Source organism: Trichechus manatus, unplaced genomic scaffold (assembly GCF_000243295.1).
Source record: "Trichechus manatus latirostris isolate Lorelei unplaced genomic scaffold, TriManLat1.0 scaffold00042, whole genome shotgun sequence".
NCBI lineage: Eukaryota > Metazoa > Chordata > Mammalia > Sirenia > Trichechidae > Trichechus > Trichechus manatus.
The window spans coordinates 15,695,592-15,711,072 of record NW_004443978.1 but is presented as its reverse complement, the minus strand read 5'-3'; the positions used below and the strand labels follow the sequence as shown (position 1 = coordinate 15,711,072).

Below are 15,481 nucleotides of genomic sequence, written 5' to 3'. Positions count from 1 at the left end.
AGCTCACAGGCTTTTAAGACCCCAGACACTACTCACCAAGGTAGAATGTAGAGCATTGTCTTTATAAGCTGTGTCATGCCAACTGAGCTAGATGTTCCCCGAGACCATGGTCCTCAGAGCCCTTCGCCCAGCAATTCAGTCCCTCAGGGAGTTTGGATGTGTCTGTGGGGCTTCCATGACCTTTCCTAGTACAAGTTGTGCTAGTTTCTTTAAGGAGATTATTTTTGACAGTATTGGGGTGTGGATTAGAGAGAGAAGAGTGAGGAGTGCAATGGGGTAGTTAAAAGTTACTAAAATGAGAGTTTAAATACAGGCAGTGAAAATTCTTAGGTAGGAGAAGCATGAGTATGCATTACTGACACGATTTGATGAAAGAATTAAGGAATGAATAAACATAACAGATTAGGAGATTCTGGTTCCAGACCTGGCTTTACTGAATGACCCCCAGGAAGCTATTTCACCACTCTGGGATTCAGTCTTATCATCTGTAAAACTGTTGCATTAAATGATATTTAGGGCATGATCATACAATTTCGAGGTTTTGCACTTGAGCGCTAGGGCATAAAGGCAATCAATGCCCACGCCCATTCTCTGAAATGTTAGTTATCCATAATTTGTTATGATCCACACAGTCGAATGCCTTTGAATAATCAATAAAATTCAGGTAAACATCTTTCTAGTATTCACTACTTTCAGCCAAGATCCATCTGACATTATCAGTGATATCCCTCATTCTACCCTCTTCTGAATCCAGCTTGAATTTCTAACAGTTCCCTGTAGATATACTGCTGCAACCATTTTTGAATTCTCTTCAGCAAAATTTTACCTGTGTATGATAATAATGATATTGCTTGATAATTTCTGCATTCCATTGGATCCTTTTCTTTGGAATGGGCATGCATATGGATCTCTTCCAGTTGGTTGGCCAGGTAGCTGTCTTCTAAATTTCTTGGCACAGACAAGTGAGCACTTCTAGAATTGCATCCATTTGCTGAAACATCTCAGTTAGTATTCAGTCAATTCCTGGAGTCTTGGTTTTTTTTTTTCTTTTCTTTTCTTGGTTCCTTGTCTCTCTCTACTTCCCTTCCTTTCCTTTCTCCTGGACACCTGGCACCATGTATCATCTCTGCTCCTTCTTGACCAGCTGTGCAGCACTGCTCGGCTAGAGAGCACCTTTCCTGGTCCATGCCACCATGCCAGTAGGCTCCTTCAGGGCATTTTTTTTTCCTTCTTTCTTTTTCTTGGTTTCTTGTCTCTCTCTACCTTCCTTCTTTACCCTTCTCCAGAACATCTGACACTGTGTGCCATCTCTGCTCCTTCTTGACAGGCTGTGCAGCACCGCTCGGCTGGGGTCCTGTTTCTGGTGGGCTCCCTTTGGGCCTTTTTCTTCTTTTTTTCTCATTTTCTTGTCTCTCCCTATCTTCCTTCCTCCCAACCACCTGGCATCGTTCTTTTTCCCTCCCCCTCAGTTTCTTGTCTCTCTCCATCTTCTTTCCTTTCCTTTCTCCCGCCCAACTAGCTGTGTGTGCCGTGTCTTTCCCTTCTTGACAGGCTGTGCCACACCACCCAGCTAGAAAGCCACTGACACACAGCTTCCCCAAGTCTGTGCCACTCCAATGGCAGGCTCCCTCAGCACTTTTTTTTTTGGCGGGGGGGCTCCTGTTTCTCTCTCCTCTTTCTCTTCTTTCCCACACCTACTTAGCTCCACACATCACATTCTCCCCCCTCCCTTCTGCCTATCTGCACTGTGCGATGAGCATCGCACACCTGAGTGGCACAGGCATGGTCTACCAGAACCTGCCCTGCACTACCCCTCAGCCCTGCCCTGTTGGCCCCCGTATGTGCCACAAATGATCCATCCCAGCCCCTCCGCCTCCACTGGACCTGCCTTGCTGCACCATAGCTGAGCAACTGGCCCTGCACATTGGACAAGGTGGTGAGAAGTATCATGCCCACAATCAAGCAAACAACAAAGAACACCCAGCCTCCCTGCTCAGACATAACCAAATAAAACAAAAAGCAGGATGAAACAAACAAATCTACAATCAATAAATGAAGAAAATAATTACTGAATGTCCAGAAGACAGCAGACAATATCAAAACATATAAAAAAACAGGACAGGATGATTCCAGTAGGCATCCAAAATAAAACACCAGATGACCTTCCAGTAGAAGAAAAGGCACTGGAACTACCTGGTAGGGAATTCAGATCTCTAATATTCATGGATATCCAAGAGATGAAGGAAAATGCAGACAAAAATGAGGAAAAAATAGACAAAATCATGGAAAATACAGACAAAATCATGGAAAATAGACAAAACGGTGGGCGAATTCAGGAAAATAATACAGGAACAAAAGGTCAAAATAAATTCACAACTAGGAATCATAAAAAAACAGCAATTAGAAATCCAAAAGATAAAAAAGATTTCAGAAATGAACAGTGTCATAGAAGGTTTAAGGAGCACATTTGAAACAATGGAAAACAGGATCAGCGAAATTGAAGAAAAATCCTTAGATACCACTTTGTTTGAGGAAAAATCAAAGAACGAAGAAACCTTGAGAACAATGTGGGGTACAATCAAAAGCAAAAATCTGTGAGTGATTGGAGTTCCAGAACAGGGGGAGAAAACGGAAAACACAGAGAGGATCATTGAAGAATTGCTGACAGAAAACTTCCCTAATATCATGGAGCCTTGTTTTTTGCCAGTGCATTCAGTGCAACTTGGACTTCTTCCTTCAGTACTGTCAGTTCATTATCATATGCTACCTCCTGAAATTGTTGAATGTCGACCAATTCTTTTTGGTACAGTGACTCTGCATATTTGTTCCATCTTCTTTTGCTGCTTCCTGTGTCATTCAATCTTCTGCCCATAGGATCCTTTAATATTTTAACTTGAGGCTTGAATTTCTTGTTCAGTTCCTTCAGCTTGAGGAATACCAAGAGAGTTCTTCCCTTTTGGTTTTCTAACTCCAGATCTTTGCACATTTCATTACAATGTTTTGCTTTGTCTTCTCAAGCTGCCCTTGGAAATCTTGTGTTCAGTTGTTTTACTTCATCATTTCTTCCTTTCACTTTAGCTTCTCTACATTCAAAAGCAAGTTTCAGAGTCTCTTCTGACATCCATTTTGTCTCTTCTTTCTTCCGTCTTTAATGATGTTTTGCTTTCTTCATGTATGAGGTCCTTGATGTCATCCCACAACTCATATGATCTTCAGCCATTAGTGTTCAATGCATCAAATCTATTCTTAAGATGGTCTATAAACCAGGTGGGAAATACTCAAGGTCATACTTTGGCTCTTGTGGACTTGTTTCAATTTTCTTCAGCTTCAACTTGAAGTTGCAGATGAACAATTGATGGTCTGTTCCATAACTGGCCCTTGGCCTTGTTCTGACTGATGATATTGAGCTTCTCCATCATCTCTTTCCACAGACGTAGTTGACTTGATCCTATGTATTCCATTCAGTAAGGTTCATGTGTATAGTCATTTATGTTGTTGAAAAAAGGTATTTCTGATGAATAAGTTGTTGGTCTTGCAAAATTCTTTCATGTGATTTCTATTACCAAGGCCATGATTTCCAACTAGTGATCCTTCTTTGTTTCCAACTTTAGCATTCTAATCACCAGTAATTATCAGTGCATCTTGATTTCATATTTGATCAATTTCAGACTGCAGAAATTGATAAAAATCTTCAATTTCTTCATCTTTGGCATTAGTGGTTGATGCATAAATTTGAATAATTGTCATATTAACTGGTCTTCCTTGTAGGCATATGGATATTATTCTATCACTGACAGCTTTGTACTTCAGGATAGAACTTGAAATGTTCTTTTTGATGATTAATGTGAGGGCGTTCGTCTTCAATTTGTCATTCTCTACATAGTAGACTATATGTCTGTCTGATTCAAAATGGCCAATACCAGTCCATTCCAACTTACTAATGCCTAGGATATTGATCTTTACGGATTCCATTTCATTTTTGATTACTTCCAAATTTCCTTGCTTCATACTTCTTGTATACCAGGTTCTGAGTACTAACGGACGTTTGCAGCTGTGTCTTCTCAGTTTAAGTCATGCCATATCAGCAAATGAAGGTCTCGAAAGATTTATTCCATCCATATCATTAGGCTGACTCTACTTTGAGGAGGCAGCTGTCCTCAGTCATATTTTGAGTGCCTTCCAACCTGAGGAAGTCATTTTCCAGCACTATATCAAATAATTTTCTGCTGCTATCTGTAAGGTTTTCATTGGCCAATCTTTTTCAGAGGTAGACTGCCTGCTCCTTCTTCCTAGTCTGTCTTAATCTGAAAGCTCCCCTGAATCCTGTCCACCATGGGTGAACTGCTGGCGTTTGAAATAGTGATGGCATAGCTTCCAGCATCATAGCAACACACAAGCAACCACAGTATGACAAACTGACAGACAATCCTGAAATGACTCCCCATTATTCACGGATAAAGCCAAGAATTCATAGCCCTGCAACACAAACTGTCTGTGTACCATTCCAGTGTTATCAGTTGATGTGCCCCTTCTTACACACAGTAAATTGATATACTTATTTGTAGACCATGCTTTTTTATTCTTCTTTGTCTTTGTTCTCCATATGTAGCCTGAAATATCCTTGCTCTCCATTGCCTGCATGGGTTACACTCACTAATATCTCAAGTTTCAGTTTATGCCATTTCCTCTATGAAACCACATGCCATTAGAATTGGCCACTCCCTCATTTGTGCCCTACAGTACCCTGTAAATTCTTTTATTTTAATTGCTACAACACTTTATTCATTTGTTTACATTTGTTTTTTCTTTCTATTTTAAGGAAATGAAATAGCTGCTGAAGGATACAGACTGTGTCTTATATATTGTGCCCCCAGTAATTCTGGCACATAACTTCCATTAAATATTTTTCTCTACAATTCACTGACTTTTAGTATATTCAAAGATTTGTGCAACCATCACCACAATCAGTTTTGGACATTTTCATTCCCAAAAAGAAATCTCATACCTCTTAGCCGTCACCTCCCCACTTCCCCCATCACTCCCCAATTCCCCCATTGCTCCTAGCCCTAGGTAAATATTAGTCTACCTTCTGTTTCTATGGATATACCTATTACATAAATGAAATCACACAATATGTGGCTTTTTGTGTCTAGCTTTCATTTAACATGATGTTTTCAAGATTTAACCATATTATATTGTTTCTTTTTATTGTCAAATAATATTCCACTGTATGGATATACCACATTTTATTCATTGATCAGCTGATGGACATTTGGTTTGGTTCTACTTTTTTGGCTATTATGAATAATGCTGCTATGAACATTCATGTACAAGTTTTATGTGGATATGTGTTTTCAATTCTCTTGTGTATATACCTAGGAGTAGATTACTGGATCATATTTAATTCTATGTTTAACTTTTGATTAAGTCAAAACACTATTTTTTTTTTTCTTTTGTTGCTCATGCTTTTGGTGTCAAATCTAAGAAATCTATTGCTAAATCCGAGGTCATGAAGATTTATCCCTATGTTTTCTTCTAATAGTTTTATAGTTTTAGCTCTTATATTTAGGTGGTTGATCCATTTTGAGTTAATTTTTATATATGGAGTAAGGCAGGGGTCCAAATTAATTCTTTTGCATGTGGCTATCCAGTTGTCCGAGTTGAAGAGACTTTTCTTTCCCTATTGAATTGTCACTCTTGTCAAAAATCAATTGACCATAAATATGATAGTGTCTTTCTGGTCTCTCAATTCTGTTCCATTGATCTATATGTCTATCTTCATGCCAGTACTGCACTGTTTTGGTTACTGTAGCTTTACAATAAGTTTTGAAATCAGGAAGTGTGAGACCTCCAGCTTTGTTCTTTCTCAAGAATAACATTTACTTCCATATATATTTTAAGATCAGCTTGTTAATTTCTGAAAATAAGTCAGCGGGATTTTGACAGAAGTTTTGTGGAATCTATAGATCTATTTGGAGAGTATTGCTATATTAACAATACTAAATCTCCAATCCATAAACATGCGATATGTTTTCATTTATTTATGTCTTCCTTAATTTTTTTCCACAATTTTTGTAGTTTTCAGAGTATTAGTTTTATACTTTTGTTAAATTTATACTTAAATAATTTATTCTTTTTAAGCTAGTATAAATGGAACTGTTTCTTAATTCACTTTTGGTTTGTTCATTACTACTGTATAAAAATACAATTGATTTTTGTATATTGATTTTTTGTCCTGCAACCTTGCTGAAATTGTTTATTAGTTCTAATAGTTTTTTTAATGAGCTCCTTAGGATTTTCTGTATACAAACCAAGTCATCTGCAAACAGAGACAGCTTTATTTCTTCCTTTCCAATCTTGAAACCTTTTCATTCTTTTTCTTGCCTAATTGCCCTGACTAGAACCTCCAATACAGGAGTGAGTAGAAATGATAAGAGTGGACATCCTTGTCTTGTTCCTGTCTTAGAGGAAACGCATTCAGTATTTAAATATAATATCAGTTGCAGGTTTTTCATAGATAATCTTTATTAGGTTGAGGAAGTTTCTTTCAATTCAAAGATTGTTGAGTATTCACAGTTTGTTGAATTTTGTCAAATGCTTTTTCTGCATCAAATGAGATGATCATGTGCTTTTTGTCCTTTATTCTACTGATAGGGTATATTATAGAAATCAGTTTTCCAATGTTAAAGAAACCTTGAATTCCTGGTTAAATTGAAATAAATCTTTCTTTTTTAAAAAATTCCATTTCATTGTTGTTGTTGAGAATATACACAGCAAAACATACACCAATTCAACTGTTTCTACATGTACAATTCATGCCATTGATGACATTTTTCCAGTTGTGCAACCACTCTCATCCTCCTTTTCCGAGTTGTTCCTCTTTCATTAACATAAACTCACTGCCCCCTAAGGTTCCTATCTAATCTTTGGAGATGGTGTTGTCTCTTTGACCCCATATAGATAGTTCTTAAAAGAGCTTAATACTTTTATTTTGGTAGTTAAGCTAAACTATTGTTTGGTTTTAAGAAGACTTCAAGGAATATTTCTGGTTTAAGTTTTAAAGACTATCTCAGGGCAATAGTTTCAGGGATTCACCCAGCCCATGTCTCCAGAAAGTCTAGAGACTGTGAGAATTTGAAATTCTCTTCTGTATTTCCCCCCTTTTGATCAGGATTCTTCTATAGAATCTTTGATCAAAATCTTCAGTAATGGTAGCTGGGTACCATCCAGTTCTTCTGGTCTCATGGCAAAGGAGGCAGTTGTTCATGGAGGCAATTAGCCACGCATTCCATTTATTCCTCCTATTCCTGACTCTCCTTCTTCCTCTGTTGCTCTAGGCAAATAGAGACCAATTGTCGTGGCTTGGATGGCCATCTGCAAGCTTTTAGCAGGACCGGGCAGTGTTTTGTTCTGTTGTACATGGGGTTGCTATGAGTCAGAACCAAATCGACAGCACCTAACAACAACAAGATCCCAGGCACTATGCAACAAACTAAGAGGAAGACTAGAAGCACTAAACACATTAGGCCAATTAACTGGGATGTTCCATGAAACTATGACCCTAAACCTCCAACCAAGGAACCAAATCCCATGAGGTTTTTGGTTGTACATAACCAGCCTCAGCAGCTACTCTTTTTTTTTTTCCCCATAAATATATCACACAACTTTTGCCAATTCAGCTTTTCACAAGCGTACAACTTATTGATAGCAATTACAATAATCGGCTGTGCCCTTAATCACTGCGATTTTTCCATCACTGTTAACCCCGTTACCTTTTCTCCTCCCTTCCACCTCTAGTTGTTTTGTTGCTAGGTGCTACCAAGTCAGTTCTGACTCATAGTGACCCTATGTAAAAGAGATGAAAAGCTGCCCGGTCTTGCGCCATCTTCATAATCGTTGCTATACTGGAGCCTACTGTTGCAGTCACTGTGTCAATCCATCTCATTGAGGATTTTCCTCTTTTTCTCTGACCCTCTAATTTACCAAGCATGATGTCCGTCTCCAGGGACTGGTCCCTCCTGATAACATGTCCAAAGTACATGAGACAAAGTCTTGCCATCTTCACTTCTAACGAACATTCTGGCTGTACTTCTTCCAAGATAGATTTGTTCTTCTGTCCATGGTATATTCGATATTCTTTGTCAACACCATAATCCAAATGCATCAATTCTTCTTCGGTTATCCCTTGTAACTACTAATAAACTTTGGTCTCTACACATTTGCCTTTTCTTGTCTTTTTACATAAGGGAGGTCATACAGTATTTGTCCTTTTGTGACTGACTTATTTCAGTCAGCATAATATCTTCAAGCTCCATCTATATTGTAACAAGTATCAAGACTTCATTTCTTCTACTGGCTGAGTAGTATTCCATTGTATGTATGTATGTATCACATTTTGTTTATCCATTCATCTGCTGATGGACATTTAGGTTGTTTCCACCTTTTGGCTATTGTGAATAGTGCTCAGGGAACATTGGTGTACAAGTATCTGCTTGAGTCTGTGCTTTCAAGTCTTTTGAGTATATACCTAGGAGTAGAATTGCGGGGTCATATGGTAGCTCTGTATTTAGTTTTTTGAGGAACCACCAGACTGTTTTCCACAAAAGCTGTCAGTTTGCATTCCCACCAGCAATTTATAAAGGGTTCCAATTTCCATACATCCTCACCAACATTTGTTATTTTCTGTTTTTTTTCTTTAAATCATCCTAGTGGGAGTGAAATGGCATCTCATTATGGTTTTGATTTTCATTTCTCTGATGGCTAACTACATTGAGTATCTTTTCATCTGTTTGGTGCCCATTTGAACGTTCTCTTTGGTGAAATGTCTATTCAAGTCCTTTGCCCATTTTATGACTAGGTTACTTGTTTTTTTACTGTTAAGTTGTCAAAGTTTTATATAAATTTTGGTTATTAGATTCTTATCGGGACATATGGTTTCCAAAGACATTCTCCCAGTAAGCAGCTTGTCTTTTCACTTTTTTGGTAAAGGCTTTTGATGAACAAAAGTTTTTAATTTTTATGAGGTCCTATTTATTTATTTAGTCTTTTGTTGCTTGTGCTTTTGTTATTATATTGGATAATCCATTGTTAAAAGCTAGGCCTGAGAGTGTTCTCCCTACATTTTCTTCTAAGAATTTTATGGTTTTAGTTTGCACATTTAGGTCCTTAATCCATTTTGAGTTTTTGTGTATGGTGTGAGGCCCAAATAAATATTTCTTGAGTTGAATTCATTATGCATAAAAATAGAAACTATACTGGAAAATAATGTTCCTTTTTTAGACAGTAACTAGTTAGAAAATATCAAAACTTTGTAAGTAGAGTATGTAAAGATTTTAAAGATTATAAGCATAGGTATATATATGTGTGTGTGCACACCCACACACATATACTTTGTTTATATATAAATTTGTTATATATGTATTTTTTTATATAGTACTTTTCCACTCTTTGAGTCCTATACTGTTCCTTTAAAGTCCTGGAACTAGATCTTCATTTCTTATTTATTCTACACGCACACACCTTTCCCAACTATTGTCTCAAATGAGTACATCATTAGTATGTATCCTTATTGGATTTTTAAGCACTTATCCAAGAAGAACAAAGGAGCCCTGGTGACACAATGCTCTGCTAATAACCAAAAGTTTGGTGGCTCTGTGGGAGAAAGACTTGGAGATCTGTTCCTTAAAGATTACAGCCAAGAAAACACTATGGGGCAGTTCTACTCTGTCACATGGGGTCGCAATGAGTCGGAATCGACCTGATGGTATCGAACAAAAATAAAAACATCAAAGAACAGTGTCAACTGCAAAAACAGTGAGGTTACTTCAATTATTTTCCAGTCAGCGTCCACGCTCAGTGCTGCTGGAGCAAAGAGAAAAAACCATTATAGAGAACCATAGGGACAGAAGAACTTACTTTTAATTGTGACCCCAAGAATCAATATCTCTATTAACAGGGACAAGGGCTTCATTTTCTCCTAAGCAGCTCTTCCTCACTGTAACACAGGCTGAACTAGGTGGCTGGCCCACAAGTTTCCTCTTCTCAGGTCTGTGATTTAGTTGCTAAGCAACAATTTCCTTACTCTTGAGCCAATAGGCTCCAAGGAAGTTCCTTTCAACTCGGAATGAAGGCAGCTGCTGGAGAGAGCAGGCTGTGGAAGGGAACCATAACTAGTTGGCTACTCCTCTGGCTGGAGAGATGGTGTAGACTTGAAATAGGTAGGGGATACTCTCTGAAACAAACGGAAAGGACTAGAAGTCCAATGTGTACATGTCCATACTAATGTTCAACCATGTTCAGGGTTGTTGGAAACTCTTCTTTTTATGTTACTCTAGAGGTGCCAAAACCCATCGCCATAGAGTCGATCCCGATTTACAGTGACCCTACAGGACAGACGAGAACTGCCCCAGAGGGTTTCCAAGGAGCAGCTGGTGGATTCAAACTGCCAACCTTTTGGTTAGCAGCCAAGCTCTTAAGCACTGTGCCACCAGGGCTCCCACTCTAGAGGTGTAAGATGCATAATTAAGTACGCGAGCTGAGCTGACATCCTACTTTAATCTAACATCTCAAGGTTAGAGTGGACAAGGACCAAGTCTGTTTGTTCCCAGTCTGGATGGAAATCTTTATCCTCAGTTCACATTAGGAACTGGTGGGCTTTTACTGGGGCAAAGGCAAAACAAATCCAAGCCACCAATGACTTGGTTTAAAAATCTCTTCTTTACTTGCTCAAGCAACATGGGCATTTTACAAGTGAGTACTCACAAGGCTAGGTCCAGAAGTCAAAAGGAATGTTTAGGGAGTAAGCACAGAAACATTAAGAATATCTATGGAATGGAGCTGGAGCTCTGGTGGCAGAGTGGTTAAGAGCTACAACTGCTAACTAAAAGGTCGGCAGTTCGATTCCACCAGCCACTCCCTGGAAATCCTATGGGGGCAGTGCTACTCTTTCCTATAGGGTTGCTATGAGTTGGAATTGACTCGACAACAACAGGCTTTTTAAGGAATGGAGCTGGCTGACAAATGATGCCTAAAATATATCCAACTTTTAGGTGTGTTCAGGTAATTACTTTAGAAACAGGCACATTTATTGTACTTGAGTTTACAGGTTTACTCCATGTATTAGTTTCCCTTGTGGTTGTAACAAATTACTACAAATTTACTAGGTTAAAACAACAAAAAATTTATTCTCTTACAGATCTAGAGGTCAGAAGTCCAAAAGGAGACTTACTGGGCTAGAATCAAGGTGTTAGCAGGGCCGGTTCCTTCTGGAGGCTTCCAGGGAGAATCCATGCTTTGCCTAGAATCTTTCAGCTCTGGTAGCTGCTGCCATTCCTCGTTTTGTGGCTGCATCACTCCAATCTCTACCCCATTGTCACACTGCCTTCTCCTCTTTTGTTGTCTAATCTCCCTCCGTCTCCTTTTATAAGTACGCTTAGGGCCCATCCAGATAATCCAGAATAATCTCCCCAACTCAAGATTCTTAATCAAATGTGCAAAGTCCCTTTTGCCATATAAGGTGACATTTACACATTCCAGGGGTTCTCTTGGGGGCTGTTATTCAGTCTACCACAGTCCTTGTCTTTTCCTTTTACCAAGAGACTTTAAAACTGAACTTCCCTAATTTCCATATGGAGCCCTGGTGGCGCAGTGATTAAGAGTTACAGCTGCTAAATAGTTGCTCCTTGGAAACCCTATGGGGCAGTTCTACCCTGTCTTATAGGGTCGCTATGAGTCGGAATCTACTCGACGGCAATGGGTTTGGTTTTGGTAACTACCATACTTTAGATTTCCTAAATATAATTTATTGAAACTGTTTGAAATAGCTTTCTTTAAATATCCTCGAAACAAACTTTTTTTGAGTCCCCATTCAGATCCAGAATTATCAGTATCTTTTAGGAGATGACATAGCCTTCTATTTCCACTGAAATTGAGACTGTTTTGTCTATGTTCCCTTGACTTTCTTCCATTTTTAATTAAAAATGTTCCTTGGATCTTCACTTATTTGTTCTTCTAATTTTTGACAAAAGATTAAATGCCCTTCCTGCATTCTAAGCCCAAGCCTTCTTCTTTCACTTTGATTTTATCTACTTCTACTTTCTCTGGTAGTTTACTCTAACACTTAGCCTTCTTCTTCTCTCATTTTCTGTTTCAATTTTTTTGTCCCCATCTTTCTCCTTAATTTAAACACTCTTCATTTCACCTTTCCTAAAAAAATTTTTCCCTTGACTCTGGTGTGCATTCAGCTACTATCTCCTTTACTTTTCTTTTAACATCTAAATATCTCAAAAGAAAAGTCCATAATCATTGCTTCCGGCTTGTTGCCTCTCACTTACTCTGCAACTCCTTGTGTTTATTTCTACTGATTTACACAGATTATAAATCCAATTATCTTTTCTCAGTTCTCATTTTACTTGATCTCTGTAAGACATCTGACATTTCTGACTACAAACACCTTCTTGAAAATATATAACATTTTGGATTTTGTAAAAATTGAATTATGATTATTTTCCTACACTCGAGCACAACTTCTCATTCTTCTATCATTCATTCACTCAGTCATTCATGTATTGAATACCTATTAAATGCTAAAGATAAATGGTAAAATCTCTTTGAGGTATTGCCTAATTTCATTTGTAAATTCCTTTCTCAGTTTTCCCATTAAAATTAGGGTTTACTCATGGTTACTCATTTTGATTGCTATGTGCTCTTCCTTACTTTTGCCAACATCTCTATATGGGTGCTTGTTTAGCATTCATTCATTTAATAAATACTTAATGATAGTCTATTATTTGCTTGACTTTATGTCATTCTCAGGGAGTTTATAAGCCCAGCAGGAAATAGATGTATTAATAAAATGTATCAGAAATAATAAATGTATAATTACAAACTGTAAAAAGTAGTTTATAGGAAAATAAATGAGCACTGAAGTCTTAAAATGGAAAACTGAGGGTAGAATTTGGGTAGGGTCAGATGCAGGGAAGCCTTCCCCAGAGTGTGATGTTTAACCTGAAATCTGAAGAATGAGAATGGACAACTACACAAATCACATGTCAGGCATAGGGACAAAAGTATAAAGGCCATGTGGTGAGAACAAGATGTGTTCAAGTAAATGAAATGCTCTAAGGTTGGTATGGCTGGGATCAGGGGATAGGGTTTGGGGTGGTGATGGGGCATGGTATAAAATAAGGCTGGATCGGTAGGCAATGGTCACTCTATTACCAATGGTTTAGTTTTTATACCACCACCAAAAAAAATCACTGAATGATTTACAATAGTGAGGTGACATGACCAAATTTGGCAAGATAACTCTAGATGCAGTGTCGACAATAGACAGAAGAGGGGCAAAAGTGGATTTCAGAGTCATTTAGGAAGTCTTTGTAGTAATCCAGTTAAATTCAAACAGCTTATTTTGGTGGTATTAGAAAGTGGAGGAATTCAAGAATTATGATAAAATTGAACAAGTATAGCAATGCATTTTGATATGAAGTGAACTTGTAAGAGGTACCAGGGATGGTGCTTACGTTTCCAGATTGTTCAGATGAATGGGTGATAGAGCCATTAAAAAAGACAGGGAACACTGACCAAGTGTGGGATAAAGATCATGAGTTCAGTATCTTACATGTTGCATTTCAACTTTTAGACATTAAATATTAATATCTAACACTTACTGAATGATAATAGTATTTTTTTTCAGAGTAATTAATGCTAACTTTTGAAACAAATGCCCTCTAAATACTAGTGCCTTAACAAAATAAAAATGTATTTCTTGTTTACACCACAGGCAGATGTAGTGGTCCTTAGATTCCTGAGTTACTCCTCCCAGCAGTGACTCAGGGATCCAAGCTCCTTCCTTTTTGAGATGCTGCTTCTTAGATAACTGTGGCAAGGAAAAAGAGAATATGGACTACCGCATAGAAAGTTTGATAGTCAGGTCTGGAAATAGCATACATCACTTCTGCCCTATAATTAATTCAAAATGTAGTCATATGCTCTAACTGCAAGGGAGGCTGGGAAATATAGTCGTCCTGTGTGCCAAGAGAGAGGAAACAATAAGAGTGAGCATCTCTGTCACCTTTACTATGTGGTAGTCACTGTTCTAAGTGTTTTTTTTTTTTTAATGCAAGTAATCCTCATAGCAATCTTATAAGGTAGGTACTGTATTATTATCTCCATATAATTAATAAGAAAACCAAGACACAGAGAGTTTGACTAATTTGTCAAGGTTCACAGAGCCAATCTTAGGAGAGTCCTTTCCTTTTCTTGGAGGACAACAGATGTTCACAGTCAAGTAGCTCCACTGTCCCATTTTCTGCCAGGAGTCAGATAACTTTCCTTCATTTCATCTTGTTTCTGTCTCCTTCAGTCTAAATTGACAGTGCTTCAGCTGACATGGTTGATTGGATCCACAGGTCACACGTCTAATTTCTTTGGCAAATGATTGTGTATTTATAACCTTAGTGTTCTTTCCAGGGCATGCTTTCTTAATTTTTACAACAGAATTTTCCAAATCTTCAAGTTATGCTTTCTTTTTGCACAGTTCTTACCTTAATTTATCCATTTCCTCACTCATTTTACTGTAAGCAGTAAGGAGAAACAATACTACACCTTCCAAATTTTGCTTAAAAATCTCCTCAGCCATATATCCAAGCCCATTACTAACAGGTTCTACTTCCCACAAAACATTTGAACATAATTCAGCTGAGTTCTTTGCTACTTTATAAGAAGGATTACCTTTCCTCCAGTATCTAATAACATGTTCATCATTTCCTTTTAAGGCCTCACCAGAAGCACACTTAACATCCACATTTCTAGCAATATTTTATCCAAGATTATAGAAGATTTCTCTATAGTTCTCCTCATTTCTTTCTGAGCCCCCACCAGAATCACCTGTTAAGTCCGTAATTCTATCAACAGTCTCTTTAAGGTAATTTAGGCTTTTACTATTAAGCACCTCAAAAATTTTCCAGCCTCTACCTACCACCCATTCCCAAAGCCGTTTCCACATTTTTAGGTATTTGTCAGTGCAGCACGTTTACTCTCTGTCACTGTTTCCTAGGGATGCCATAACAAAATACCATAAAGTAAGTGGCCTTAAAGAATAGAAATTTACTTTCTCACAGTTCCAGAGGCTAGAACTCTGAATTCAAGGTATTGGGCATGCTGATTCCTTCTGAGGGCCTTGGGAAAAGAACTGTTCCAGCCTCTTTCTTAACTCCTAGTGGTTGCTGGCAATCTTTGGTGCTCTTTTGCTGCTTATAGATGTACTTCATAGAGCACCTTGCCCCATGTATGATTCTGTTTTTGCGACTGTTCTTCTCTTTTATTAAAAAATACTCAGAACAATTAGGATTAGGACCCATTCTACTCTGGAATGATCTCATTTAACAAAAGAAAAGCTCTATTTCCAAACAAGGTTACATTCACACGTACAGGGGTTAGGGCTTCAACATCATTTTTGGGTGACACAGTTTTACCCATAACA

At 38.0% G+C, this 15,481-nt stretch overlaps 1 protein-coding gene across 1 annotated transcript in view; it reads right to left on the bottom strand.

Moving 5' to 3' along the window:
- SEL1L2 (SEL1L2 adaptor subunit of SYVN1 ubiquitin ligase) overlaps positions 1 to 10,052 on the bottom strand; it is a 152,467-nt gene extending 142,415 nt beyond the window's left edge. Inside the window, exon 1 of the mRNA XM_004376458.2 lies at positions 9,916 to 10,052. Within this exon, the coding sequence (XP_004376515.1) occupies positions 9,916 to 9,970 (55 nt within the window). The 5' untranslated portion in view covers positions 9,971 to 10,052. The remainder of the gene's footprint in view (positions 1 to 9,915) is intronic.
- Positions 10,053 to 15,481: the final 5,429 nt, after the last annotated feature.